Consider the following 26,875-nt stretch of genomic DNA (forward strand, 5'->3'; position numbering starts at 1 on the left):
TAACCAAGTGTCTGGAAATGACTGATATCCATTTCTTTAAAAATCAGGGCACATGTGAATGCACTTGTAGCATATTCATGAGTATGGTTTCTTCTCCCCCATTAGTGAAATCATTCTTTGACTAAATCTGAAAAGCAATTCATTTAAGACATCATTTCCTGGCAAGATCATGGGGCTAAGGATCAGAAGATCTATATTCTAATCTTGGTCATGCCACTAATTAACGGTATGTCTTGGCCAAATCATTTAATCTCTTTGGGCTCCAATTTTTTTAAGTCAAGTAACGGAGTTAGAGGGAAGCTAAGTGGTGGAGCCAGTGAATAGAGCACTGGGCCTGAAGTCCATAAGACCTGAGTTCTAATCTGGCCTCAGACATTTACGAGCTGGGCAAGTCATTTAACTCAGTTTGCCTCAGTTTCCTCATCTGTAAAATGAGCTGCAGAAAGAAACGGCAAGCTACTCTAGTATCTTTGCCAAGAAAACCCCAAATTGAGTCATGAAGAATCAAACACAAATGAAAAAACTGGATAGCTTTTAAAATCTCTTTCAACATTCCCTCTATGATCCCATGAAATTTGGTACAAGGAAAAGACCATTAAAGTGAAGAACTGGGTTCTCATCTTAGTTTTGCTCCTAAGGAGTTTCATCACTTTAGCCAAATCATGTAAGCTTCTCTTTTCTCATTTATATAAAAAAATGCTTTGAACTAAAAGTATATGATTTATTGAGAACTTACTAGTATATCAACACTCTGCTCAGAACTGTCCCTCACTACAATTCATCCTCCACTCGGCTGACAAAGTAATTTTCCTAAAGGTCAACCCACCTCAATCACCATACATATAAACACCCACAAAATATACAGCCAGTAATTTTCAGTGGTTCCCTACTTCTAGTATGAAACATAAAATATTTGTCTTGACATTTTACGACCTAGCTTCTTCCTATATTTCTAGTCTTCTCATGTATTATTCCCGGCTCCATATTCTATGATCTCTCTGACATGCTTCTATTTATTATTTCTCTCACCCGAAACTCCATCTCCTGACTTGTGCTTATAACACTTAGCCCCCTCACTTCTTCCTTCTGACTTGGAGGCCTCATTTAGGAAGAGCTCAAATTCCAAGGAGCCTTTCTAGCCTTCTGAGTGACTTGCCATTTACTTCCTCTCCCCATTTCCCCCCATGTCTAGTGACTTCCCTTAAGATCACCTTTCATCTACTCTATTTATATGTCCACAATTGTCCAAAAGAATGTGAACTTCTTGAAGGTAGAGATTTATCTTAATTTTCTTTTATATCTCCCCCTCACTTCCATCCCTAGTGCATTTGTACAGGAACCTTTTTTTGGTGGAAAATGATCACTCTATGCTGCATATTTGAATGAGGGGGTGGAGTTGGTGAGAGCTTGGGAAAAAAGAGATTTGACAGAGGAGCCTGGTCCCAGAAAGAAAAGAAAGATGGGAATAAGCTGAAATGTCTCTCTGTTTCTCTCTCTCTCTCTCTTTTTTTTTTTTTTTTTGCTGATTTTTTTTTTTTTTTTTTGAGGCTGGGGTTAAGTGACTTGCCCAGGGTCACACAGCTAGGAGGTGTTACGTGTCTGAGTTCAGATTTGAACTCGAGTCCTCCTAATTCAGGACTGCTGCTCTATCCACTGCGCCACCTAGCTGTCCCCGTTCTGGGATTCTCTTAATTGAGATATCTTAATCCCAGTAGATAACATTAACTCTGAATTGTCTGGAATAATCTCATCTACACATCTCTGATTTCTGTCCACTGTTGGGTTGATTAAATCGGCTTATTTGCTATTTGCCACTTGTATTCTTTGTGGAACTGGGATTTGATGAGAAGGGAATCCAATATTAAACATATAGTTTGGGGAATTCCTCCATTAATGGATTACAAACTGTTCAGCTTGAACCTAAAAATTATATTCTTTACACAATATTTAAGGGGGCAAATAAATAAAGTTGTAGCCAACGATCCGGCCCTTCTAAGAAGAACAGGATAGTAGCCCCTGGCCCCCGTCTCGAACTTCTTGGAAGGAATCAGTCTCTGTGGAAGGGTGGGTGGAGAAGACTATAGAAATATCTATATTGAAATTAGAATAATGTTCTAAACGGAACACTAAATACGCACATATAGTTATATTCTGTTAGAACACCTCTTTCACGCAATAACCCTCTTTCTCACTATCTGACTCATTCATTGGGAGACTGAATAATGGGTGTTTTCTGGCCATCGCACCCCCTTAGCTGCTAGGGACGACTATTTGCAGGCAGGGGCACTGGGCTGGATCTCCCCGCACACATTCCCACGCGGCCAAAGAACTTGCCTTCCTCCGTCCCAAAATCCCCGCCGCCGGGGAGCAGCAGAGAAGCCCGCCCCCCAGGCGCGCGCCGTCTCGCTCGCCCGCACTCTCTCGCGCCTTGTGTCATTTTGCTCTGAGAGGCTACAGAGAATAAGCATCCCCTCTCGGGCCTGAGCCCCTCTTCTGTCACAAGTACCAGTGAGCAGCTTTGCGCTTCCCCTCTCTCCTTCCTCCCCTTCTCCTCCCATCTCTCTCCTTCCTCTTTTCTCTCTTCTATCCCTCCTCTTCCTCTCTCCTTGCTCGGCCCTACCCCCACTCGCTTGTGGTCTCGGAAGACTCCAAGTCACCGCCCGCCACGAGACACCCCAGGACAGCTCGGGACAGAACTGCACCCTCCTTTTCCACCAGCCAGCTCTCCCAAGCCCTCCCAAGTCACGTGTCAGCTCCGCCCCTGAACTTGACCCTGATTGGTCCGCTGGACGGAGGGGGCGGAGCCCCCGGAGCTGGGCTGCCGGACGACGCGGCTGCAAGTTTTCAAACCTCAACTGTAAGATCTCCTTAGTGTCGCCGCCTCAGCCCCTTCTGCTCCTGTTGCTGTGGCCCTCGCAGCGGAGTAGTCGCCGCCGGGAGGCACGGAGGTTACGCGTCCCTGTCCGGCCTCCTCCGGAGCTTGAGGATTCCAGGTCTCCCGGCGCCCCTCTGTTTTGGCCCGGGACCTGGCATCCCCCCGCGAGGGGGCAGGGTGTGTGGGAAGCTGCCGGTGAGTGCGGGAGAAGGGAGGGCCCCTCTAATGTGCTCTTGCCCACCCCCCACGCCGCCCATTGCCAGGACCCGGGACCCCTCGGGCTGGGGGGCTTCGCCTCCACCGTCTCCCGGCTGGCCTGGGGCGAGGCGGCGGGAGCTTCTCCGAGGAGTCTGGACCCAACACAGGTGGTGTGGTGTGAGCTGAAGCTACTTGGGGTCAAGTTCAAGTTCTTGGTGCCTCGGCGGAGGTTTGGGGGTGGGCTGTGTTCTATTTCTTTGGGAGCTTTTACAGCTCCGAAACGGGCAAACTCTGCAAGTCTGAACTTGGTTTACTGTTTATTGTGTGGCTTAAGAAAGTGACTGAGAAAGCGTTAACACAGATTACATTTAAACGCGTACTCCGGAGAAGTCCCAGACCCTTTTCAGGCTGTTAAACCAGCACATCTCTAGAAAAGAATTTGACAGGATCGAAGGCTCCATTCCCCCACTACATCCTGTCCGTTCCCTCCTTCCTTTTCCCAGTCCCTGAGCTCTCTCACCCCGGGGGGAGAGGGTCGCGGGGGGGGGGGGGGGGAGAGCTGTTTAGTCCAGCGTGTCACCTTCCGCCCCCGAAGTTCTCAGATCGCAGTCGGGGGCAGCTCCCTTCTGCTTGTCCTGTGTTGATTAGCGTCCGGGTGCTCGTGCCTGTTTACTTCGAATGCAGTGTTTTTCTCCACGTTGTGAGTGTGCAGATTGAGACGTTACAAGGTGACGGATCAGCTTTTCGTTTAATGAAAGTTTACTCCCCTCTTGCTTATTACCCTGTCGGAGGTTTCTCCGACTTGTTAACTATGTGTGTTTTCTCTCCTTGTTCAGTCAGGATCTCTGGGCTTGCTGTCCTCCAAACTTCTCCTTAACCGGCCTTTTAAAAAATGTAACTTTTACAAATAGGCATTTACAGAAATGTACTTTTTTTTTTTTGGTCACTCATTTTAGGCAGATTCCTCACCTTTGAGTCATTCAAGGTAAAAATTATTTTAATTATTAAATTAATTAAAATCAATGATGGTGGTAGTCTTAGTTTTTCCCCCATAAATAGTGGGAGAAAGGCATCATTTGTATATTGGGGTTCAGTAAGGAAATCGGCTTCTGACTATATCTAAAGGCAAAATATTTTAAGTAAATTTCAGTAAAGATAGCAAAAAAAAAAAAAAAAAATTCCCAAAGCAGAACCCAGAGGAGTGTATGACACATTTATTGTTTTATTTATCAAGTAATGAGATATACTTAATGCTAATGAGTTTGCAAGGCCTGCAACTGGAAGAGGAGGACATGGGTTGAAAACTAAACTTTTGTCTCCTCCCACTTAGGTGACTTTTACTTCTCTAGGTCTTTTTTCATCTGTAAAACGAAGGGCTTAGACCTAGGTGACTTTGAAAGTCCCTTTTCTGCAGAAACTGATTCTTTGATAGTTATTAGTTGACACTATGAAGCTGTCATATCTTTGCAAATGTATATTTTTCTGTATTAAAAGAAATATTGGACAAGGTGGAAAATATGTGAATGAACATTTATAAAAACATTCAAAGCCCTTCTAAAATTTGTCATTAACCTTCTAAGTCCAAAAGCATTGTTTTGTTAAAGCTAAGGTCAGTCAATTTACTTTTTTATTGAAAGCTATGAAAAAAGTATTTTAACAAATAACCTTTTATTGGGTGTAGCATTTAGTGCTTAGTTATTATTTTTTTGAGTTTTAAAATATTTCTTGGCTTATAAGTGTTAAAAATATCTGTGGAATTGCCTTTCTTCTTAGGAAATAATCAGTCTCCAATTTCCTCTCTGTTGCTGGTAGTTAGTTGAAGTTTGATGGGCCTTTTATTAAAAAAAAATTGTATTTTCAGGTGCTAATATCTTAATTATTCACATTTACTTTACATTCTTACCTTTAAAACAATTCCTTCATATTTCTTGGATGGTATTTTTCCATTTTGTAAAATATGGGCCTAAAAAGTTTAAGACAACCTAAGAAACAATGGGAAAAAGAAGCCCTCAGATATCACTCATATATTTATTTTTTAAAATACTATTTTTTAAACTTAGAAATATTAATTTTGGGGAACAAAGACCTGGATTTTATTTTTATGTGATGACTAAATAGTGAATTAAAGTGGTTCCGTTAAGACAGCATCAATTTTGAGGAAACTTTAGATTTCACTCATTGACCAGTATGCCAGATAGTATAAAAATCTTAAGTCTGCTGTTCTGTGGCAATAGACAATTTACATTCAGAAAATTTATGATTAATCTTGTACCAGCAATGTTTTGCCAGTTACATGAAATGAATAATTGTTAAAAGGTTAAAACTATAGAACTGTATTATTCCAGTACTGTGGATTTCCTAACCCAAATCTTTCTATTCCTCCCTCAAGCTGTACAAGCAAAACCAGTGGCTAACATTCCCTTAATTTTTAGCCAAACTGCCACATATTAAAACTTAAGCATATTTTTTTGTAGGATGTGTGCCTTATATCTTGACTTGACACGACTTTTCAAATTCAAGGACATTTAAAAAGTGTTTCAGTGCATTTAGGGCTATGTCTTAAGTCAACATTGTTGACAAATGTTACTGCCTTGTAGACCATATGTATGAAATTTTCCTGTTGCCTAAGTTTTCAACAAGCGTTTACACTTAACTTGATAAACTGATAGTTTAATTCCACTTTTTTTTTTTTGTTAATAATGTAATGTACTGTGGTTAAATGATGTTATTGTCAAGATGATCTCAACCACCCAGAGTTAAAAATATTAATTGAATAATTATTTAATTATTTTTCATCTGTTAGTTAAAACAGATATTTGTTAATAAGTGGGCAATTGTTAATAAGTGAGCAATTGTTCATTGAGGGAGGAATTGTCCCGATCTGTGATTTTTGAGATTTTTTTGGTAAACTCTTTATTACCAGTTCTATCCACTGATATAGAGCTGTAATTTATTTTAGTCTTAGAAAATTATTCCATGCAACAAGAGGTTAAATGATTTTCTCAAAGTCACATAGTATGTACCAATAAATCAACAAACATACTTTATCAATCAGTAAGCATTTGTTAAGTGCCTGCTAGCAGTTAGGGATATAGAAGATAGTCTCTGCCCTCAAGGAGATTACTGTGGAGATTGCTTTTTAATAGGTATATACAAAGCAAGCTATATTCAAGATAAATAATTAAAAGATTGAAAACACTGGAATTAAGAGAGGTTAAAGAAGACTTTAATGTAGTAGGGCATTTTTTCCACCTAAGGAGCTATCAGGTGTAGCACTTCCACACTTGCCTCTCAACTAGGATTTTGATAAATATTGAAGATTTCTTTGCATCTTTGACTAAATCTCGCTCAGCTGTTTTGTAATCACAGTATCTGATATTATATTTATATGACATGACATCTGTGATAATATGTGATATTATAATTATAATATATGATATTATCTGTGATAATCACAGAAGATTTTATAATCAGACTATAGATATTTTCTCATTTTTAATGTAATATTTTTATTTAATTGCTGTCCTATTCTTACTTCACTCCCCCCCCTTCCATCCATGTATAGTAATATAATATGGTAATGTTTTTTCCAACCACAGTAATATAGTATTATCTTCTTTAATACAGAAATTAATGGACTTAAATGTATAATGTATAGTATTATATTTGTAGTTTTTAATAAGAATAATTTACTGTCTATATTGGAGATCTGATTTTTTATAATACTTTGTATTTCTTGGCCTTTATGCATTCTTCAGCCTTTGTCCATCCTGATTGACAATTACAGTGCTGTTTCTTATTGGGAAAGTACAGGAAGAAAACACAGTGGTTCACTTTCTTGGCAAAGAGTTCAAGGCTGAGGCTGGTTCTGGGGACTTCAGCCCTGAGGCAGTTAACTACCAAAATGGTTGAGCTTGTAGTCATTTAAATGAAGTGCTCCTGTATTTGTCAATGGAACCAGATCTGTTTATGCTTTTCTCAGCATAAGGCATTTTAAAAACTAGGAGGTCAAATGCTCAGAAGGGATTGGAATAGAGTCTTTCTTTATGAGAACCTAGCAGTAAAAAATCATCTAAGCTTATATTTTCATCTCTCTCTTCCTAGGTTCAATGCCAATCGCTCTCTTTCCAATTATCTCTTTTTTCCTCACCCCAAACCTATGTGTGTATTGTCTGATCATCTCTCCTATATGTGATTGGACAGAGATTTCATAAAAAACTCCTTTACTCTTGTCAAGGGCTAACAGTTCTCTAGTTTCTAGATTTTTCTGGGGATCCCTCCTTCTTATTTATGTCTTTTTTTTTTTTTTTTAAAGGCAGTAGTATTCAAATGCTGCTCTTTTGCATTGCTATGATTCCAGATAATGGTTTCTTTTGCTTTTTGTACTGTTCACATTGAGACTAGCAAACTAGCAAAAGTGCATAGTAGCCCTCAATAGGATGAATAATCCTATTATTGCAGAAAGAGCATTGGAGTTTAGACTTAGAAGTTTGGGAGTTTAGTTTCAGCACTAGTGGGTAGTATGACCATGGACAGGATGCTTTAACTCTGAGCTTCAGTTTCTCCAGCTGTAAAAGGAGAATAATGGTACTTAAACCTTCTTTCTTTACAGGGCAAGGGAAACAGTAAATCTTACAGGGATTCTGAGAAATGGTAAATAGTCGATATTGATGGTCTAACTTGAGTAGGCATTATATGCGTCATACTGCTATGTAGAGAAATGGAGATCTCCTGATAAGATTGTAAAATAGTCCTTACTTTATTTAACGGAGTCTTAAATTATCAGATAATATCTTACTTAGTACAATACTACTTTAGCTTCTTGATTGGACTCTTGGGACTTTTCAGCATGTGGGTGGGGGTGGGGGTGGGTTAGAACTATAACTATAGCTGCTTGTCATATTTGATACACATTTCAGTTCCTGACCACCTAACTTCAAACTTAGAATATATAAACAGTAGTTCAGATGAGAACCAGGCCATATTATTATTGCTGGAAGTCTTGGAAGTAAAATTTTATCCTGCTTTTTTTTTTTTTTTCTTTTTTAATGGATGAATAATATGGAGAATTGGTTAAAAGAAGAGAATAAAAAATGAAATAGTAAAGTAGGAGGAAAATCAATTTTTTTTAGTTCTTTGATTGTTGCTTCTTACCATGTGCTTTGGACCTTTTAAATATTTTAGCCACAAAATATGAGTTATAGCCTGTGTTAGGCATAATTCTTACCCAAGCATTGTTCCAGAGACTTCAACTCAAAAAGCATTTTTATTAAGCACCTACCAGACCCTAAGTTTGAAAAGGCATACCCTCAAAGAACTTAAATTTTACAGGGCAAAGGATGAATGTGGAGGGGGGACAATCTTCTGAGAATCAAGAGAGACCTGCTTGAATGGAGCTAGGGATACCAAGAAGCAGAAGTGAGGAAAGGAGCACATTGCAGGCATGGGAGATGAAAGGGAGGTAGGGGAAATAGGGATGGGGAACAACTTTTGAAAAGGGTCAAAGCTGGGAGGTGGAATTTGGTCTTTAGGAAATGTAAGTAGAACAGTTTAACTAATGTAGTGGAACAGTGTAAACTGAGTAAATCTGAAACAGTAGAATGAAGGCAGATTGTGAAGGGCTTGAAATTTCAAATGGCAGGTTTGGGTTGTTTTGTTTTTTTTTTAACCTCAAGGCACTAGGGAGCCATTGAGCTTTTAAAGTGGAGTGGTGACATGATCAGGCCTGTTTTATTTGTTTTAGGAATATTAATTCATTATGTGAGTGCTGGATTGGAGAAGGGGAAGACATAAGGCAGGAAGACGAATTAATAGGCTATTACAGTAGTCCAAGTTATTAAAAACCATTAGGTTTGTTAGCTCTGACTTACTTCATGTAGACAATGACAAATGGAAGCTAGATAGTATATCTCTACAAATGGGTCAGTTTCCACATAAAAGTCCTGATAGAAACACAATGTCCATTGATATCATCTTTACAGTACCTAGTGTAGTACTGTAATTACATTCAGATAAATCTAGTGATATATTTTTTCTTTACTGTAGCTTTTCAAAATATTTACGAATTAATAATATATTAATGTTTTACTTATTAATATGTGTTTATCTGGGTCCATGCAAGGGAACTACTGTATAGCTAGACTTTAGTATAGTGAAGAAGGCAGCCAAGGCAGCAATTTTTTACCAGATGGGGGGAAGATAAATCTGGAAGTTCTTTTGAGTATTTAGAACTTTTTTATTCACACTTTTTAAGGTTCTAAATATGATGTGATGTTTTAGGCTTATAAGAGGAGCAATTCCCCTCCTCTACCCCTTCCAGTCCTCAAATATATGTGTGTTAAAGATATATCCCTGTTTGTTTTAGAATGAAGAGAACACATTTATTTTCCAAATAGTACTCTATAATTGTACAGATGCTATTCTTAGAAACATAGTTCTAGAGCTGGAAGCAGTGATGTGCTGGTAAATGTTTAACATCCAGCTTGAGGAAGGAGTAACAGAATGTTTGCTTTACACACTTTTAAGTTTAATCTGTGCTATTAACATTTTTCTCCATTGCTTTCTTAAGTCTGAGCAATCAACAGAATGATAAACCAAACCCTGATTTGTAGTATTTGCTGATTTCTGAGTCATAAATGCTTAAACTGAAGATTTAACTTTCTCAACTCTCTCTGGAGACAATTTGAGCTGGCCCCAGCACACTCATGGCTAGAAGAGACTTTGAAGATATTTTATATAGTTCAATTCCCTTATTTTACAAATAAGAAACTGAGTCCCAGAAAATAAGAGTGACTTGCTAAAATCACTCAAATAGTAAATGGTGGAGCTGGGATTTTCAATTATGTTCTGACTCTTGAGTTCAGTATTATTTTCTCTAATTACTTTATCTGAATCTATACTTATAATCTGCCAGTCTGTATGTAAAGTATACCTTAAGATTGCTCCTATTGCCCTAGTGTTCATATGTAGGCAAATAAGATATAGCAAAAGGGGAAGGATAAGCAATGAGTAGGGAACAGGGCATATTCCCAATGCTTCAGCTTAAAAGAAGTATCCCTTCTTTAAACTGTGTTTCCCAGGGTGATGATATAGGAGGAGCTCAGCATGAATAACGGGAAACTTCTGTTCTAGATTACTCTTACTCAGAACTTTTCCCCTGTGGGTTCAGAGATAGTTCCATTTGGTCTGTGGCCTGATTTCGAAAAGGATATTGCTTCTTAGTGTCATTTTGCACATTGGCAGTGAAAGATGACAAATACATTTCATTTGTATCACCATTGCCAAAATAGCATGGAGGTGGGGTGGGATAGGAGAAGCAGAGTGTGTGGTGATGTGTAGGTAGCTGAGATATGTCAGATCTAGGTTAGAGGTTTTTAATCTTGTGTGTCATGAGCTCCTTTGGCTGTTTTCTAAAACCTGTATTCCTTAGAACATGTTTTTAAATGCATAATAAAATAGGTTTAAAAAGGAAACCAAGTTATTTTCTAATACAATTTGAAAATTTAAAACAAAACAAAACAAAACTTAGTAGACCCCTATTTAAGAACTTTTTCACTAATGGTTTCACTTGTATCCAGGTTGAGAGTCCAAGCTAGGTAAGTCTCAGGGACTTTAGAAAGTCATAGCTGCGTTGACTAAACTTTCTAAATTTTCCAGATGATGATGCATCTGTGTCTTGTCCCCAATGCACATACCAAAAGTGAAGCTGTATGTTGTCTATGTCTTCCCTTCTTTGGGCTTCTGATAAAGTTGAATCTGTAGTGATAAGGTCATTTAGAGAGAGTTCTGACTATATTTTGGATTAGATAATCTGAAAATTCCATCACCCCACAGATATTTTAAGTCCACATTTAATAATTCTATAAGTAGTATGGATGTGCTCTTTACCTGATGAAAATGGTTCACTGGCTTGAGGAAAATAGCTGAGGGAGTTTTAAGTAGTGACAGCTTAGATCAACAAGAGTTGGCCAAATCATATAGTTTTGGCAGCTCCTTCACTGCTGAAAACTGTCTCAGGCCTCATGCTTATCCTTAAACTACATTCAGTGCAAGACATGTTTTAAAGGAGCAGCTGGAGCACACACTGGTTTTACTTGACCAGTTTGAAGTTCTTTTTGAAAACTCAGTTCTGAAGAACTGAATAATTAAGCAATTCCTTCATGAAAAAAGGAAGTCCGTTGTTAATATAGCTGCTTAAAGACCAGGTTCTTTGCCATGTTTGAATACTCATATTGGAATCATAATGTTAAGAAAATGACTCATAAGTTCATTGCTGTTAGTCCATGAACTATTTGGGGCCACAAAGGTATATTTGGATTTTTAGGGAAGAGTTAAGTGAAGAATTAAAGAATTGGTGCTGGAACTGATTGAATAAATATCTCAAATTTTAGTTCAGCATTTGGTTGAACAAGAGAGAATGGTCTTGTGCTTGGAAACACAGAAGAGCTGTAAAAAATAAAAGAACTGGATCTGTTCAGCTGGAAGCGAATGGGGATTCCTGGTTCATCATAAACTTTAACTTTGGTGTCCCTGGCCACTGGACTGAACAGAGAAAACAAGGAACTTCCATTTAGAGAAAGTTCTCTGGGAATTTTACTACTACATATTAAATGCTTACTTAATAATTAGAAATTAGGTAAGAGTTTCTGATTAGAGGAGTCAAGTCTGACAAGAGGTAGAACAGGAAGAGGGGGGAAGATACTTAGGAATTGGATGGCCAGAGCCCTCCACTCACAGGAGTAGAAGGCCTTGGGATGAATGAACTAAGTATTGCTTGATTTTGGGCATTCTGATCAAGAATAAGGATTAGCTCCTCTACATATGTCTAGACCAGAGAAAAGAGAGAGTTGATATTCCAGGGGTACAGTTGGCATGGTATAAGACTCTTGCTGGCATGGAAGGCAGAAGGTTTTATGGGACACTTCACTTTGAGAAATTACAAAACATAACTATTCAAAGTAGTATCTAGGCTGTGGTCAGTGAGATGATCCCAGCATTGGTTGGAATTCAGACTAGTATGATTTTTTTTTCCCAAGCAAGAACTACCTTTCCATATTAAGAGGTGCTAAAGGCTTCCACTTCAGCAGTTGTCACTTGGGGGGGGTGTGTGGAGCTGAGGCAATTGGGGTTAAGTGACTTGCCCAGGGTCACACAGCTAGGAAGTATTAAGTGTCTGAGGTCATATTTGAACTCAGGTCCTCCTGACTTAAGGGCTGGTATTCTCTCCACTGCGCCACCTAGCTACTCCCAATTGTCACACTTCTTAAATAGAGGTTGGAAGGAATTCACACTGACAAGACAAGCTTTATGAGGGAGCTTTCACAGCAATACATGTACTAATTCCTCTATATTGTGCTTATAATTGTCCCTTAGACTTCAAATTTGGTTCATTTAACTTCTGGTTAATACATATATTCACCCTCCACCTCCAGAAGAGAAGTGTCCCTCTACCAGTTTACTAATAACTAAATTAATTTCCCCACTTGTAGGTGCTCTTTTCCCAATGATTGTGGGTATTTTGATTAGAATTCAAATAGTGGACATTTATACCATCTGAATCTATGAAGGGGCATATCATCTTCTTAAAATTAGAACCAGGGAGTAGCATGGGGTTTTGCATTATGAACATCTGCTTAAGCTCTTCTGTTTAATGCACTTATCACTTTCTACTATCTGATAAACATGAGTGCTTCTGCTCAATAAATATATCACCCTTTGGATACCATTTTCTCTTAGCCTGGCCAGAAGAGTATTAGGCAGGTTTAAAAAGGATTCACTGATATGTTTGGATTCCCTTTGGCTCATACTGAAAACACTAAGAAGTATGTCTTTAACTTGATCCAAATTACCTTTGCAGGATAGACTCGAAATGACCAGACTATTAACTTCCAGCAAGAGGAAGTAAAGCCCAGGCAGTTTCAGAACTTTTATAGACAGTAAGTTTCATGGTTTTCAGGACTGATGATATCCTTCACATGAATTTAGGGATAGAAATTTTTAGAGTAGCATCAAGGACAGTACTGTTTGTTAGAAAAAGAGGGTCAGAGCCAGCAGCTGAACACTTTCTGAACAAATATTATTCACAGTTGCTGACTTTGGTGGCTTGAAATTGATACTGTTGTTTTTTTTTTTTTTTAATTGTGTCTGACTCTTCATGACTCCATGGACCATACATCAGACCTTTCTATCCTCCACTATCTCTTGAAGTCTATCGAAGTTGATGTTCATTGTTTCTACAGCACTATCCATCCATCTCCTCCTCTGCCATTCCCTTTTCCCTTTGCCTTCAATCTTTTCCAATATCAAGATCTTTTCTAATGAGTCCTGGCTTCTCATTAAATGGATAAAAAAAAAATTAAGTTTTAGCTTCAGTATTTGACTTTTCAGTGAGTAGCCTGAATTAATTTTTTTAAATATCTACTCATTTGGTCTCTTTGCTGTCCAAAGGCCTTTCAGAAGTCTTCTCTAGCATCTGTTCTGTAGTGCTCAGCTATCTTTATAATTTCAGTTTCACAGTGAGTGCTACTGGAAGAACTATAGCTTTGACTATGCAGATCTTGTGGTCAACAGGGTGATGTCTCTGCTTTTTAGTGTGCCATTCAGATTTGCCAGTTTTCTGGCAATGATTTTTCAACTGAAAAATATGAAATCTGCCATTGCTTGCATTTCTTCTCCCTCTTTTTGCCACAAAGTGATGAGACTAGTGGCCAAGAATTAGGTTTTTTGATGTTGAACTTCAAATCAGCTTTTACACTTTACTTTCACCCTCATCAAAATTCTTCTTGTTGGGGTAGAGCCACAGTGACAAAGTAAAGGCAGGAAGTCACCCAACCTCTCTCCCAAGTCGCTTCAAATACTTTTAAAGATTGACTCTAAACAAATTTTAAAGGGTCAAAACATCCAAAAAGACAGAGTAGAACATTTTCTAGCCAAAAGCAACTTACAAGGTTAGCAGAAAAGGTCTGTGACAGCAGGGTGGGAGAGTGCAGCTTGCAGTCCCACTTCAGGCTACACTAGCACTCCTGCTCCCATGCCAGCAAAAGCAGGGGGCTCTGTATCAGTGGCAGTGTTGGTGGTTTCAGTTTCAGCCCAGAAGCACCAAAGATGACTTGGAGGGTCAGCAGAAAAGGTTTGTGGAACTAGGGTGGGAGCCTAGGACTCAATCCCAGAAGCCCCACAACTCTGGCCCTAGGGACAGCAAAGCAAGGACCTCAAAATTCTTCACTTTATTCCACTGGAGTGCATCATCTGCATATTATTGATAAATTATTGATATTACTCCAGGCAACCTTCATTCTGACTTTTGATTTATCTAGCCTGGCATTTCTTGTGATTTATTCTGCATAGAAATTAAAGTAGCCACATACCGACTTGTTCTCCTTTTCTGATCTTAAACCAATCAGTTCCATGTTTGGTTTTAACTGTTGCTTTTTGACCTTCATTTACATTGAGATCAACTGGGAACTGCTAATTAAGCACCAGGTCCCTATCTTCTTATTGGATCACAAAACATTTATCTGTTTCAAAGAGATCAAGATCTTATCTAGATATAATGCCCAGTGGCAGTTTCTGGTTTTCCTCTCCAAATGATTGTGCCCAGACTGAGAAAAACCTTAGCTGACATCCTGTCTTAAAATGAGTAATAGGAGGACAGACCTGTCCTCTCCTGTATATGGGCAACACCAGTGAGCAAGTGTGGGTGGCCTCAGCTGTGGGTCTTCTGGAGTTACTTTTTAATGATGTCAGTGTTAAGAAAAGATCTTACACTTGTTCGAACTGATGCAGTGAGCAGAATCAGAGGTGTTACCACAGTAATAACAATATTGTAAAGCACAATCAGCTCAGTGACCATTCAAGAGGACTCATGATGAAACATGTTGCCCACATGTATAAATTAAAGCAATTTTTTGACATTGCAAATGTAAGAATTTGTTTTGCTTGACTATTTGGGGAACATTCTGTTTTTCTTTGTCAGTGGTAGAGAGGGAAAGAATGAGGACTTGAAAATAAAATAAAATATTAAAAAAAAATTTTTGCAGTCTCATGTTAGGTAGACATAAGAGGGACAGAGACAAGACAGAGAAAGAGAGAGAGAATGAGAGAGATGAGAGCCCAAAATTAAAAGTTTTCAGTGCAGTCATTTTCTATAATTTTACTTTGGTGGGCAAGACACTTTGCTCTCTGAGCCTCAGTTTCCTCATCAGTAAAATGAAAGAGTTGGATTTAATGACCTTTAAAGGCCAATAGGAATAGAATCCTGTTAGCAAAATGGTTGGCAAAAATAACAGGGATCTTAGTAATGGATCAGAATAGGTTATAGCTTGTTTATTTCACCTTAACTAGCATTTGGGATTAGTATTTGGCTAAAGTACTCAAAGAGAAGAAAGGACTATGACTGCCATCTGTAGGTAATAAAATACCACAGCCTTGCCCTCAGAGCAGAGTTGGTTGAGAATCAGGTGCCAACTACTCTGGAAGGAATGAGTATGCCTTATTTCTGGCACACCGATATTCAGAGTAACTAGAAAAGCACCCCAAGATGTGCTGTTGTTTTTTTTTCCTTTTCCTCTGCCTTATTGTACCTCATGGCAGGAGTTGGTACTGTTTCCAGTGGTAATGAATTGCTGTTGCTTGTTCTTCATTCTGGCATCAAGGACCATGGCATCAAGGAGGTGATGTCATCACATGCAAATGAGTTGGATTTCAGAGAGGGGGGATGAAGATGATATTCTGCTATAGATGAGTCTTGAGTTGACACCCTTCACACACTAAAATAGATTTCTGATATAGCAGTTGTCAGAAAATTTTTCGTCATATTAGACACTTTGATAACTCAGATATATTTAATTTTTGTTCTCAAGGAACCTGTATTCTCTAAGGGAAAATATATAAAGAAGAATATCTACTTACCAGATACCTCTTAATAGTTGGGAAGGGAAGACAGTAACAGTTGAAGACTCTGTAGAAGATAGTGCATAGAGGCAAGTAGATGGTATAGTATTAGAGTATCAGAGGACCCTAGTTCAAATCCAGCCTCAGACACTTCCACTTCCTAGCTGTATGACCCTGGGAATATCACTTAATCCCAATGACCTCAGCAAAAAACAATAAGACGACAAGATAGTGCATAAAGTCCAACTTTATGTAAAATTTTTAAAAATTACACTTATATACAAAATGAAAAAGAAAACATTGCCATGTACACAGCAAATCATGAGAGGATTCAATATAAAACAACAATTTCTATTTCAAGAAAACTTATATAATAAAAACTACACATTATTTTCAAAGCTACCCAGCTTTTCTTTGCTTCCTTGTTTTCTTTATTTTTTTCCCCATCCATGAAGTACATATTGAATGAAGTGTGGAAGGGACTCCATGAAGTGGACTTGAAGACAGAGCATTCAGAAATGCATTCCATGTGTGAGGAATAGAGCAAAGGATGGTTTGTTAGAGTCCATAGAGGTTGTGGGGGAAGTGGAAGCATTATTAGTGGAGCCATACTGTAAAGGGCTTCAAAAAGCAGAATAATTTATATTTTATTCTAGGGGTTATAGGGATGCATGGGAATTTATTGAGTTAAAGAGTGGCCAAGTCAGGTCCGAGCTCAAGGAAAATGGCTAGCGGCTAAGGATAGGATGGGGAAGAGGCCAGGAAAGCCAGAAAGCATGTCTGCTGTAATAATCTAGGTGATAGTGATAGGCCTGAGATAGTGAGACAGACTTAAGGTGGCAGAAGTCATATAAGTTAAGTTTCCTCATATAAGTTAATTCAATAATTTAAAAGTAGTGGGATCTACTAGTGAATACAACACATGCAATGTGTGGTGGTATATACCAAAAAATGACCTCATGCCATTAAATTTTCACTTCCATCTTTCCTCAAGTTGAAACATGAAGCTCAGTGTTATTTAGTTTAAATTAGAGTTCAAGCATCATATTGAGTTGAAAGAGGAAAATTTAGTGGCATAGCAGAAAGTGCTGGGTCTGGATTCAGAAGGCTTAGGTTCATATATCAGCTCAATTACTGCTTGTGAGACCCTGAACAATTCACTTAATCTTATTGTACTTCAGTTTCCTCCTGTGTAAAGTGAGAGGCTTGGGTTAATTAAGATAGATAGAAGGATTTTAAAGAATTTTATTTAGCTATGTTCTGAAAATGAATAAAGCTAATTGAATTTCTAAGTATATTTTTAAAAAAATCCCCTGTGGGCTGAAAAGGTGATAGCTCATACTATCTTTCTCCTCATTTTTTTCCTTTCATATCTTATGACTATATTTGAGACTATACAATATAACTCATATCCTGTTTCTATGAGATAGCATCATGTATTCTAATTACATTTAAATTAGCATGTTCTGTATTTTTTTACAGGTGAAAATCAGCAACTAGAGAAGAATATCTTTCTATTCAATTATGTCTAGAAGAAGATTTGATTGCCGGAGCCTCTCAGGCATGCTGTCTACATCTATCCAAACTCCAATAAAAACAGAAAATTTTCACAATTTTTATATGCTCACATCTAAAGAGCTGGGCAGGTAAGGAAACTAGTTAATGGGTGCCAGAAAGTAGTATCATTCAATTAAATAAAATGATGGAATGGGATTTTTTTTCTAATTATTATTTCTAGAGCTTTGTTCTTTTTTGTTTGGTTTGACTTTTTTTTTTTCCCTTTTAAAAAAGGAAGTGTTGTAAAAGAACACTCATGAACGTTAATTGTTGTGGTGAATTACAGAATTTGTTTTTCTGATTTGCTATGAAGGTGGAATACAGTTATATCTTCTACACTGCAACTTTTCCCATTTTGGTTTTGCTATGTTGCAGGTCGGCATAAGAAATTATTTTTGGGGTGTTTTGTGGAAAATGCAAAAGAGACACAAAGATCAACAGATGACACAAAGTTTAAAAACTCAAAAATGCATAAAATATAGATATAATATTGTATATAATATCAACATTTTTATCTCAGAATACCACAATAATTCAGACTTTTCTCTGGCATGAAGAGATGACCAAAAATCTTTATGTGGATTTCCCAAATCTTGATGGACACTTTGCCTCTAACTTTCACAATGGAGGAGATAACCATATTCTTAGTGACTAAAGTCATAACCTTTGCTATTTATCTACCTGTGCAATAGTATCTCTGAATAGAGTCCTATAATCAGGCTATAGATCCCAAAACAACTGTACATCTTTGAGTCATAAAAAGTACAGACAAGGGCATTTAAGGGATACTGCTTGTCTGATATCCCAGGAAGTGGACCTAGTTCATTGTATTTAGTTGAAAAAAGAACAGAAAAAATGATATTCTTATATTTCACTGTGCCTAAATATGTTAACAAATATTGACTCACCTTTAGTAGTATGTGAGGGCTTGTTTTTGTGCATTTTATTTTTTGTTACCTATAATGGGTAAAGAAGGATCACAGAAAGGAGAAGATTGAGATTTAGAATAAACAAGATGATGGTAGTAGATGATAAATAAAAGACAGAACTACTTAGCTCTTTTTTTTTCTCATTAAGGAAAATTATCTTTGGTCTGAAAATAGTTGATAAAATGGCTAATGATAGGGAATTAAACTCAAGTTGGAAGAGAATAAAAAAACAATTTACTGCCTTTGTTAAGTTCAAATCACTAATCACAGATGAAGAATATCATAAAAGTTGTGAAAATGTTGGCAGATGTGATCACTGAGTCATAATTTGTGATCCATGAAAGATTGTGGAATTCATAGGAAGGATTGTGGAATGGCAGAACCACCCACAGCACCTTGACATATAACAAGTTGGGTTGAGAAGACAGGCCAGCGAGTTGGACTTTGCTTAGTGGAAACATTCCATGCCATTAAAGGACTAGTTCCTGTATATCATCTAGAAAGAAAGCACTAATTATAATATAAGGTGACATCTAGAACAACTTTTTCCAAACTAACATTTTCTTTCTTGTTACCAGACTGGCAGATGTAGATTTTAGCAAAGCATTTAAGAAAGCTTTTCATTATACTAAGGTTGAAAAGTAAAGGTTAGAGAAATGACCCTGAAGAGAGTTAAGAACTGGTTGAAAAACAGGACCTAATGAATAGTCAGTTTTGTCTCTTTAGAAAGAGGTCTCCAGTGGAGTACACCATAGATTTTTGTTGTCCTTGTGCTGTTTAACCTGTTTACCAATGAAGATCTGTAGTAGGCAGTAAAAGTAGGAAGGAAGAGAATAATATTGGAAGATAAGAGTGAACGGATCTTTGACAACTAATAATAATATGAAGTGAGATTAAAGAAGTTAGCATCAGGAGTTTGTCCATAAGTGTTTAACAACTGATAGTTTCAGTTTGATGATATGTTGAATTGGATGTGTTAGCAGAATATCAAAGTGGAGATATCTAGTGGATATTTGTAAATTTGACGAGGGGAGAGAGTTTAGACAAAGACAAGGGGACTGAAGCTCAGGGAAGCAAATTTTTAATGGATTGAAAAGAGAAGCCAGTAAAGGAGACCTAGAAGGAAAAGGTCACTTAATAAGCTTGGCTGCTTGAATTCTGACCCTGGCTCAGCCGCCTTGTGTGGAACATAATGCTCGCCCTTGCAGATCTTATAGATGATGTTCCCTCATTTGTGTATGTTGAGTTTAAATTTAGTGATCTCTAAGTGATCTCTAAGATTCCTTCATCTCTATTCATTTTTGTGTGTGAATGAGACTGATGATAAGGAAAAAAAGCTAGGAACAGTCTATCAAGGAAGATAAGCAAAGATCATATCAGGAAGAGTATAGTTAGCAGTGACATGCTATAAAGATACAATATAAAGAGGATGGATGATTTTTAGATTAAGAAAAGGTCTTAAGATTTGGAGAGATTAGGAATATTATTAGACAGCAGTTTCAGTAGGTTTAGAAAGCAAATTGCAAGGAGTTGCAAGTTGCAAATAGATAGGAGAAACTTCTGTGTTGGATTAAGAGTAGTTTTGGCATTGACAGGTTATAAATAGACTGCTGGCATGAAGGGGTAGATAGTTTGAGGGACAGTTTTTGTTTTTCAGCACTTAGTAGACCTATAAGAGATTGAGATGTAGGAGAAAAAGTGGAAGGTGAAAATTGGAATAAAGGGGTACAGGATGGCACAGGAAAAAGGATTAGGAACTTTAGAACATTTTGACACTTTGAGAGATTTAGAGTACTTAACCTTGATAATAGTATACGATTGAACCATTAATTTTATTTTTTAAATTATTTTTTAAAATTAATTTTATAATTATAACATTTTTGACAGTACATATATGGGTAATTTTTTACAGCATTATCCCTTGCACTCACTTCTGTTCCGAATTTTCCCCTCCTTCCCTCCACCTCCTCCCCTAGATGGAAGGCAGTCCCCATACATGTTAAATATGTTATAGTATATCCTAGATACAGTATATGTGTGCAGAATCAAATTTCTTGTTGCACAGGAAGAATTGGATTCAGAAGGTAAAAATAACCTGGGAAGAAAAACAAAAGTGTAAACAGTTTACACTCATTTCCCAGTGTTCTTTCTCTGGGTGTTGCTGATTCTGTCCATCATTGATTAATTAGAACTGAATTAGATCTTCTCTTTGTTGAAGATATCCAATTCCATCAGAATATATCCTCATAGAGTATTGTTGTTGAAGTGTATAATGATCTACTGTGATCCATTAATTTTAAAGGTGTTTTTATTTGTTTTAGCAAATGAGGCACCATTAGAAATGAAAAATCATTGGTTGTAAGCTGTAGTTTAACTATACTTGTACTTGTTCTAAGGTTCTTGTTTAATAAAAAGATGGAAAGTACTTAACTTCTCCATTGTATTAACTCATTCTCCCCTTCTCACAAAAAAAAAAACCAAAAACATCTTTTCATTTAGTTAGAATAGGGTAATAATTCATAAAATGAATACTGATTTGTTTTTAACACTGATGAATTGAAACTACAGACACTTCTCCTTTTTAAAATTTTTAAAATATTGTTTGAATTTGTTTACCAAGTTCAGTTGGCTTATGGGTCTGGAAAATAGAAATTAGGATCTTTTTGCAGTTAGTATTTTTGCATGTTTTAAAATGCAGACATATACAGATTTAATGGATGATGCATGATAAAGCTTTCCATTCATCTGTTTTTCATTCCCACAAAGTATTTCAGAAAAAAAACCCCAAAAAAACATAACTTAAGTAAACAGAAGGAAAACATTCATAAGTTACTAGTAAACTTTTGAGTAGTCTCAAGAAACTTGAGTTGTTCCTCTTTTTTAGAATATGTTGGGCAAAGTTTAAGGTTTTTTCTTTTTTAAACTGAAGCAAGTTTTCTTAGAATTTCTTGTGGTTGGAAGGGTGAGGCAGATTCAGAAATAAATGTTAACTTCCTTTGTGGGTTTTTTTTGTCTTTCAAATTTGATTGTGTATTCTAGAATGCACTAACTGCAAAGCAATTTAGCCATTGAGAATTATTGTTAAGAAAAGGTTTTTAGATGTCAAGTTAAGATGTGTAATTCATTTTTTTTAATCCAACTTTTGCAATTAAATGTAGAATAATTTATTTTAGGAACATGGTACCAGTTATACTTTTTAAATGTGACTAGCATTTCAGAGTAGAAAAAACATTAATTACCTGGCTATAGATTACCTGACATATTGATAAAAGCAATTTAAATAACCTAATTTAAAAGTATATAAATGAACATTTTAGCTTTGGTGCCAGGCTTCTGATTTACAAAATAGAGAGGGTTGAGACTAGACTTATGGTACGGTATGAGGCACTTCCAGGAAGAAAACTGACTCTTTATGCTGATGCAGCTTGGTGTTTTATGTAGTCTTTAAGTATTATCTGATGGAATGAGAGTTTACAGGACTTGCTCAGGGTCAAATAGCATTTTTCAATGTTGGGACTTGAACTCAAGTCTTCCTATGATTCCTAAGCAGACTCTCCAATTATTTCATCATACTGTCTTTTAAAATACTTCCTGGAATATACAACTGTAAATAGCTACAAATAAAAATTTGACAGTTTTGAGAGATGTTATTTTGGGTTAGTGATTGTAAATCACCCAGTGCCTGGGCACCTTGCATGTAGTAGGTTTTTAACAAATTTTTGTTAATTGAATAGTATTAAAATCTTGGCCCAATTATTATTTACTTGAGGCATTATTTACTTCAGTGGACAAGCACCAGGCTTGGAGTTAGGAAGACTTGAGTTCAACTGTGTCCTCTAATACTTCTGGGAAAGTCACTTCACTTCTGTTTGCCTCAATATCCTAATCTGTAAAATGGAGATAATAACAGCTACTTTTCAGGACTGTTGTGAAGATTAAAATAAGATGATAACTCATGTCTGGCATATTATAAGTACTATAAAATGTTAGCTATATCACCATCATCATCATTACTAATACTTAGTTTTCAGGAATATTAATCCTGTTTTTTTTTTTCCTTTCCTGATTTCTGATAATTCATGACATTACAATACAGCCTTAAAATCATAAATTGTTATTACAAATTATTACTATTTTTTTAAAGGATACTTAATCTTTTTTAAGATCTTTATTACTTGGTCAGTCATTATGTATCATATATATGAGAATGTGATTCTTTTAAGATAGTTTTTGATATCTTCTGTTTTTGTGTTACCCCAATTTCCCCATTTATTTTTTAAGTTTCAATTAAAATTTCATCATCTATAGGAAGCCTTTCTCAAAACTTCTTTCTAGTGTCTTTTGAATTATTTCTTTTTTATCATATATATATAGCTTAATTGCACATATTTGTTAGCTTGTTGTTTCATCCATTGGACAGAATACCATCCTGGATTCAGGATGACCTGAGTTCAAATTCAGCCTCAGACCCTTGTTATTTAATAGCTGTGTGACCCTGGATAAATCATTTAACTCTGATTATCTCAACAAAACTTTTAAAAAATCATCAAGATAAGATGAGTTACTCTGTATCTGGCTTTTTGATTTAAAAAACATAATTATATTCTTTTTTCAGAGGAAAGTTTGCTGTGGTTAGACAATGTATTTCAAAATCCACTGACCAAGAATATGCTGCTAAATTTCTAAAGAAGAGAAGAAGAGGCCAAGATTGTCGAGCAGAAATCCTACATGAAATTGCTGTGCTAGAATTAACAGAGTCTAGTTCTCGTGTGATTAATCTCCATGAAGTCTATGAAACTTCAAATGAAATCATTCTGGTTTTGGAGTAGTAAGTATGCACTTTATCAATTGCGTAATGTTTCTTTTTTTGATGCACCAAAAGCAAAGAAACAAATATTTTCAAAACAATCATGTAGTGATTTTAACTAGTTGCTAAAATTACATTTCACCTTAAGAATTGTGTGTCAGTTAACATACTTTGACAACTCTGTGTTGCAGAATTACTTTCTTTACATAAAAAAAGAAAGTTACCCAATCACATGACTTTTTAATGACTACCAACTAAGATTTCTGCCTCTTTAATCTTTTTATGCTTTTAAAAAATACAAAACTTTACTTTTCTTTGAAACCATCTCTTTTTAAACCTTACCAAGTTATTTATATTTGTTTGCATTACTCATTTATTTTCATATTTGGAACAATTCTTTCAAACTGTCTCTGAACCAGATTCAGAAAATCTAAATTCTTGTGGAAGACAAGAGATAGAGAAGGGTTTTTATTTTTGTTTTTGTTTTAAAATAGGTCCTAGTACCCATTGAAAACATCAGTCATGATCAATTTAAAAATGTCCCGTTCTAAACCTTTCATTGACTAGCTATTCCCTTAAGAAAATAACTTGTTTAGCTTTATCAATTAATAATAAGACTGTGACTAAAACTGGGTCAGTTAAACTCAGTATATTTATTTAGGTTGGCAGCAGGATGGTATGGTGGGAAGAGCGTGAGACTTGGAAATGAGAAAGTTCATTTCATATCCCAGCTTTTAAAATTTTCTGAATTGATGACCACAGACAAGTCCCTTAATTTACCCAAGTCTCAGTTTCATCTGTGAGGATAATGGTAATTAAACAATTTACCTCACAAAGTTGTTAGGAAAACCTCATGCAAACTTTAAAGTACTTTATATATTTCAGCTCTTAGTATGAGTTTCATAAATGTGGGAAGAAATTTTTATGACATATTTGTTTTATAGGTCATCAAGTTCCATATATTATGGAAATTCTCATTTTTTTTAGTTAATTTTTTTCTATTAACAAACATTTATTTTTTCTCTCTCCCACTTTTCCTCCCCCAATCTTTTTTTTCCCCCTAAGGCAATTGGGTTAAGTGATTTGCCCAGGGTCACACAGGTGAGAAGTGTTAAGTGTCTCAGGTCAGATTTGAATTCAGATTCTCCTGAATTCAGGGCTGATGCTCTAACCACCGTGTCACCTAACTGCCCCTCCAATAAATCTTGAATATTTTAGTTTAATTATAAATTCCATTTAGTATTGTGTGCAGATACCTTTTAATAAGTTAGGATATGGATCCTATGGTCCTAAAAATTTTATAATTTTTGTAAATTGGAGTAGAAGAATCCCCAAATCATAACTCAGGTTGAATCATCATGTAAACAAGAGATTTCTCCCCTTTCTACTAATCTATTAAATTATGAATATTAAAATTTACATATAGCTAGTTGTAGTGCATTAAAAAACACCATTATAATACTCTTGGTATAGAGAATAAAACATTATATATAATATAGTTCCTACTGATTTCTTGAAAGCCATGCCAGCAGAGCATAATTGTTGGTTTGCAAGATAATCTTAGCTCATTTTAAAAACTATAACTAAAAATAAGCTTTTAATGTCCTATACAAAGTAATATACCCAGCATATGCCATATGATATTTGCCTGCTCTAAAAATATCTTATCAAATCTGTGTTAATTAAAAAAGAAAATGTTGTATTTCCCTTCCCATGATATCTGCCAAGATTTTTACAAAGGTTTTTTTTTTTTTTTAAAAAACATAATAACTAACTAACCACTGGTTTTTTAATTTAAACTTGATATGACCCTTAAAATATGAGTTTAGTTCTTACTGCTCTATAAAATAGTTAGTAATTAGCTTAGTTATATAAAAAAACCAATACTTTTTCCTCTTTCAAAATTTTAACTATAGTGCACTATTAAATAAAAGGGCCTTTGATCTTATCAGTATTTATTAACAAAAATATCTTAGGGAGGAGAATGAACATGGAAAGAGATAGAGATGGAGCATTGTGTTCAAGGACCATCGAGAATGCCATTGCACTAGTTTGTTTATTGAGTAGAGAGATGACAGAGTAGGAAATATATCAAGAAGAGAATAATTGACAAAAATAAAGGCTGAAGAAAGGTTAAAAAAAATGAGCATTAAGAAGTTAAATCAAATGATTTAACAATTAAGGAACCATTAATTTGAAAACACAAGTTTCAGTTAAATGATTTGGTTGGAAACCAGATTGGAGAGACTTTAGAAGAAGAGGAAGGGGAGAAGAAGTAGGAATTCTAATTGTGATCTTCTTTCTCAAGAAGTTTAGCCAAGGAAGGAAAGAGAAATGCAAGTTTTAATGGCTATCCTGGATGGTCAGACCACATGAAGATTTTTTCAAAGATGGAGAACATGTGAGTGTGTTTATAGGCAGTAGAGACAAAAGCCAGTAGATAGTGAAAGACCAAGAATGAGAGTAGAGATGATAGAGGATAGTTAGTTTCCCAGAGAAATAGGATGGAATAGGATCAAGAATTCACATAGAGGAGTTTTACTTTGACTATGAGAAAGAAAGTTTGTTTCTTCAAGTCAGCTAAGTGAAGGAGGAAATACTGGTAGAAGGCAGCTGAGGAGTAGAGGGATTTGTTGGCAAATAACCTCAGTTTTTTCAGTGAATTATAAGCCAAGTCCTCTGCTGTTAAGAGAGAGGAGTAGCCACAGGAGGCATGAAAGGCTTGGAAAAGACAGTGAATTGGACAAGGAAGTAGAAAATAATTGTCTTACCTCAGTGAAGGCCCAGTTGGAATTATGTAACTTAAATTTGTAGTGAACTCCAGCCTGCAAATTGCTAATTAAGTTAAATCTTGAAATATTTTTTTTAAGTTCCATAATTTAATTAGTATGAGAACTTAGACCACTTGGGCAGAGCACAGTATTTTAATTGATGGTTTCATGAGTTGCTGCAGCCAATAAATGAGTCACCTGGTGATTGACTTTTTCTGACTTATCTAAATTGCTTCTCCTAAATGACATAGGTGAATTGTGAGGCTTGCATGTGGTACATTTCCAGTCAAGCAGGGCCTGCTTATGTTTTGTTGGCATGGCTTTCAGGAGCTCTGAGGGAACTTCTTCTAAAATAATATTTTTTAGAATTGACTCCTCTAACTATTGGGAAATTTTCATTAAAATTATAATTAGAAGTGACTAACAATAGTAGAGGCAGCGTGACATATTGGAAAGACTGTAGGTTTGGGTATTCAGTTCTCAATTATGCTACTTAATTTCTATGTAATCATCAGGAGTCAGTTGACCCACTACCATCCCAGACTTTCAGTCTCAGGAGTCTCATCTGTATCATAAGAAAATTAGGCTAGAAATATTTACGGTTGCATACAGCTCTAATTGATGATCCTACAAATGCCTTATTTTACACAGTCTACTTAATGCATTATGAACTTAAAAGGGATTATACAATTTCTTAGCATAACCTGTCAAATGAAAAGAGATCTTCAGATTAATCCTTTTCTTTTTACCTGTTTTTTTTTTTTTTTTTAATGAACTGATGCTTTTACTTTTAAATCATTTTTCAGGTTAGAAGTATCCCTGTGTCAGCATTTTCAGGTGAAAGAAG

General features: G+C 36.2%; 1 protein-coding gene across 1 annotated transcript in view; it reads left to right on the top strand.

The window, feature by feature from the left end:
• The first annotated feature begins 2,768 nt into the window (after positions 1–2,768).
• Positions 2,769–26,875, top strand: part of STK17B (serine/threonine kinase 17b) — a 36,006-nt gene continuing 11,899 nt past the window's right edge. The window contains exons 1-3 of the mRNA XM_074302813.1: positions 2,769–3,070; positions 17,447–17,610; positions 23,066–23,278. Of these exons, the coding sequence (XP_074158914.1) occupies positions 17,489–17,610; positions 23,066–23,278 (335 nt within the window). The 5' untranslated portion in view covers positions 2,769–3,070; positions 17,447–17,488. The remainder of the gene's footprint in view (positions 3,071–17,446; positions 17,611–23,065; positions 23,279–26,875) is intronic.

This window comes from Sminthopsis crassicaudata, chromosome 3 (assembly GCF_048593235.1).
Source record: "Sminthopsis crassicaudata isolate SCR6 chromosome 3, ASM4859323v1, whole genome shotgun sequence".
Classification (NCBI taxonomy): Eukaryota; Metazoa; Chordata; class Mammalia; order Dasyuromorphia; family Dasyuridae; genus Sminthopsis; species Sminthopsis crassicaudata.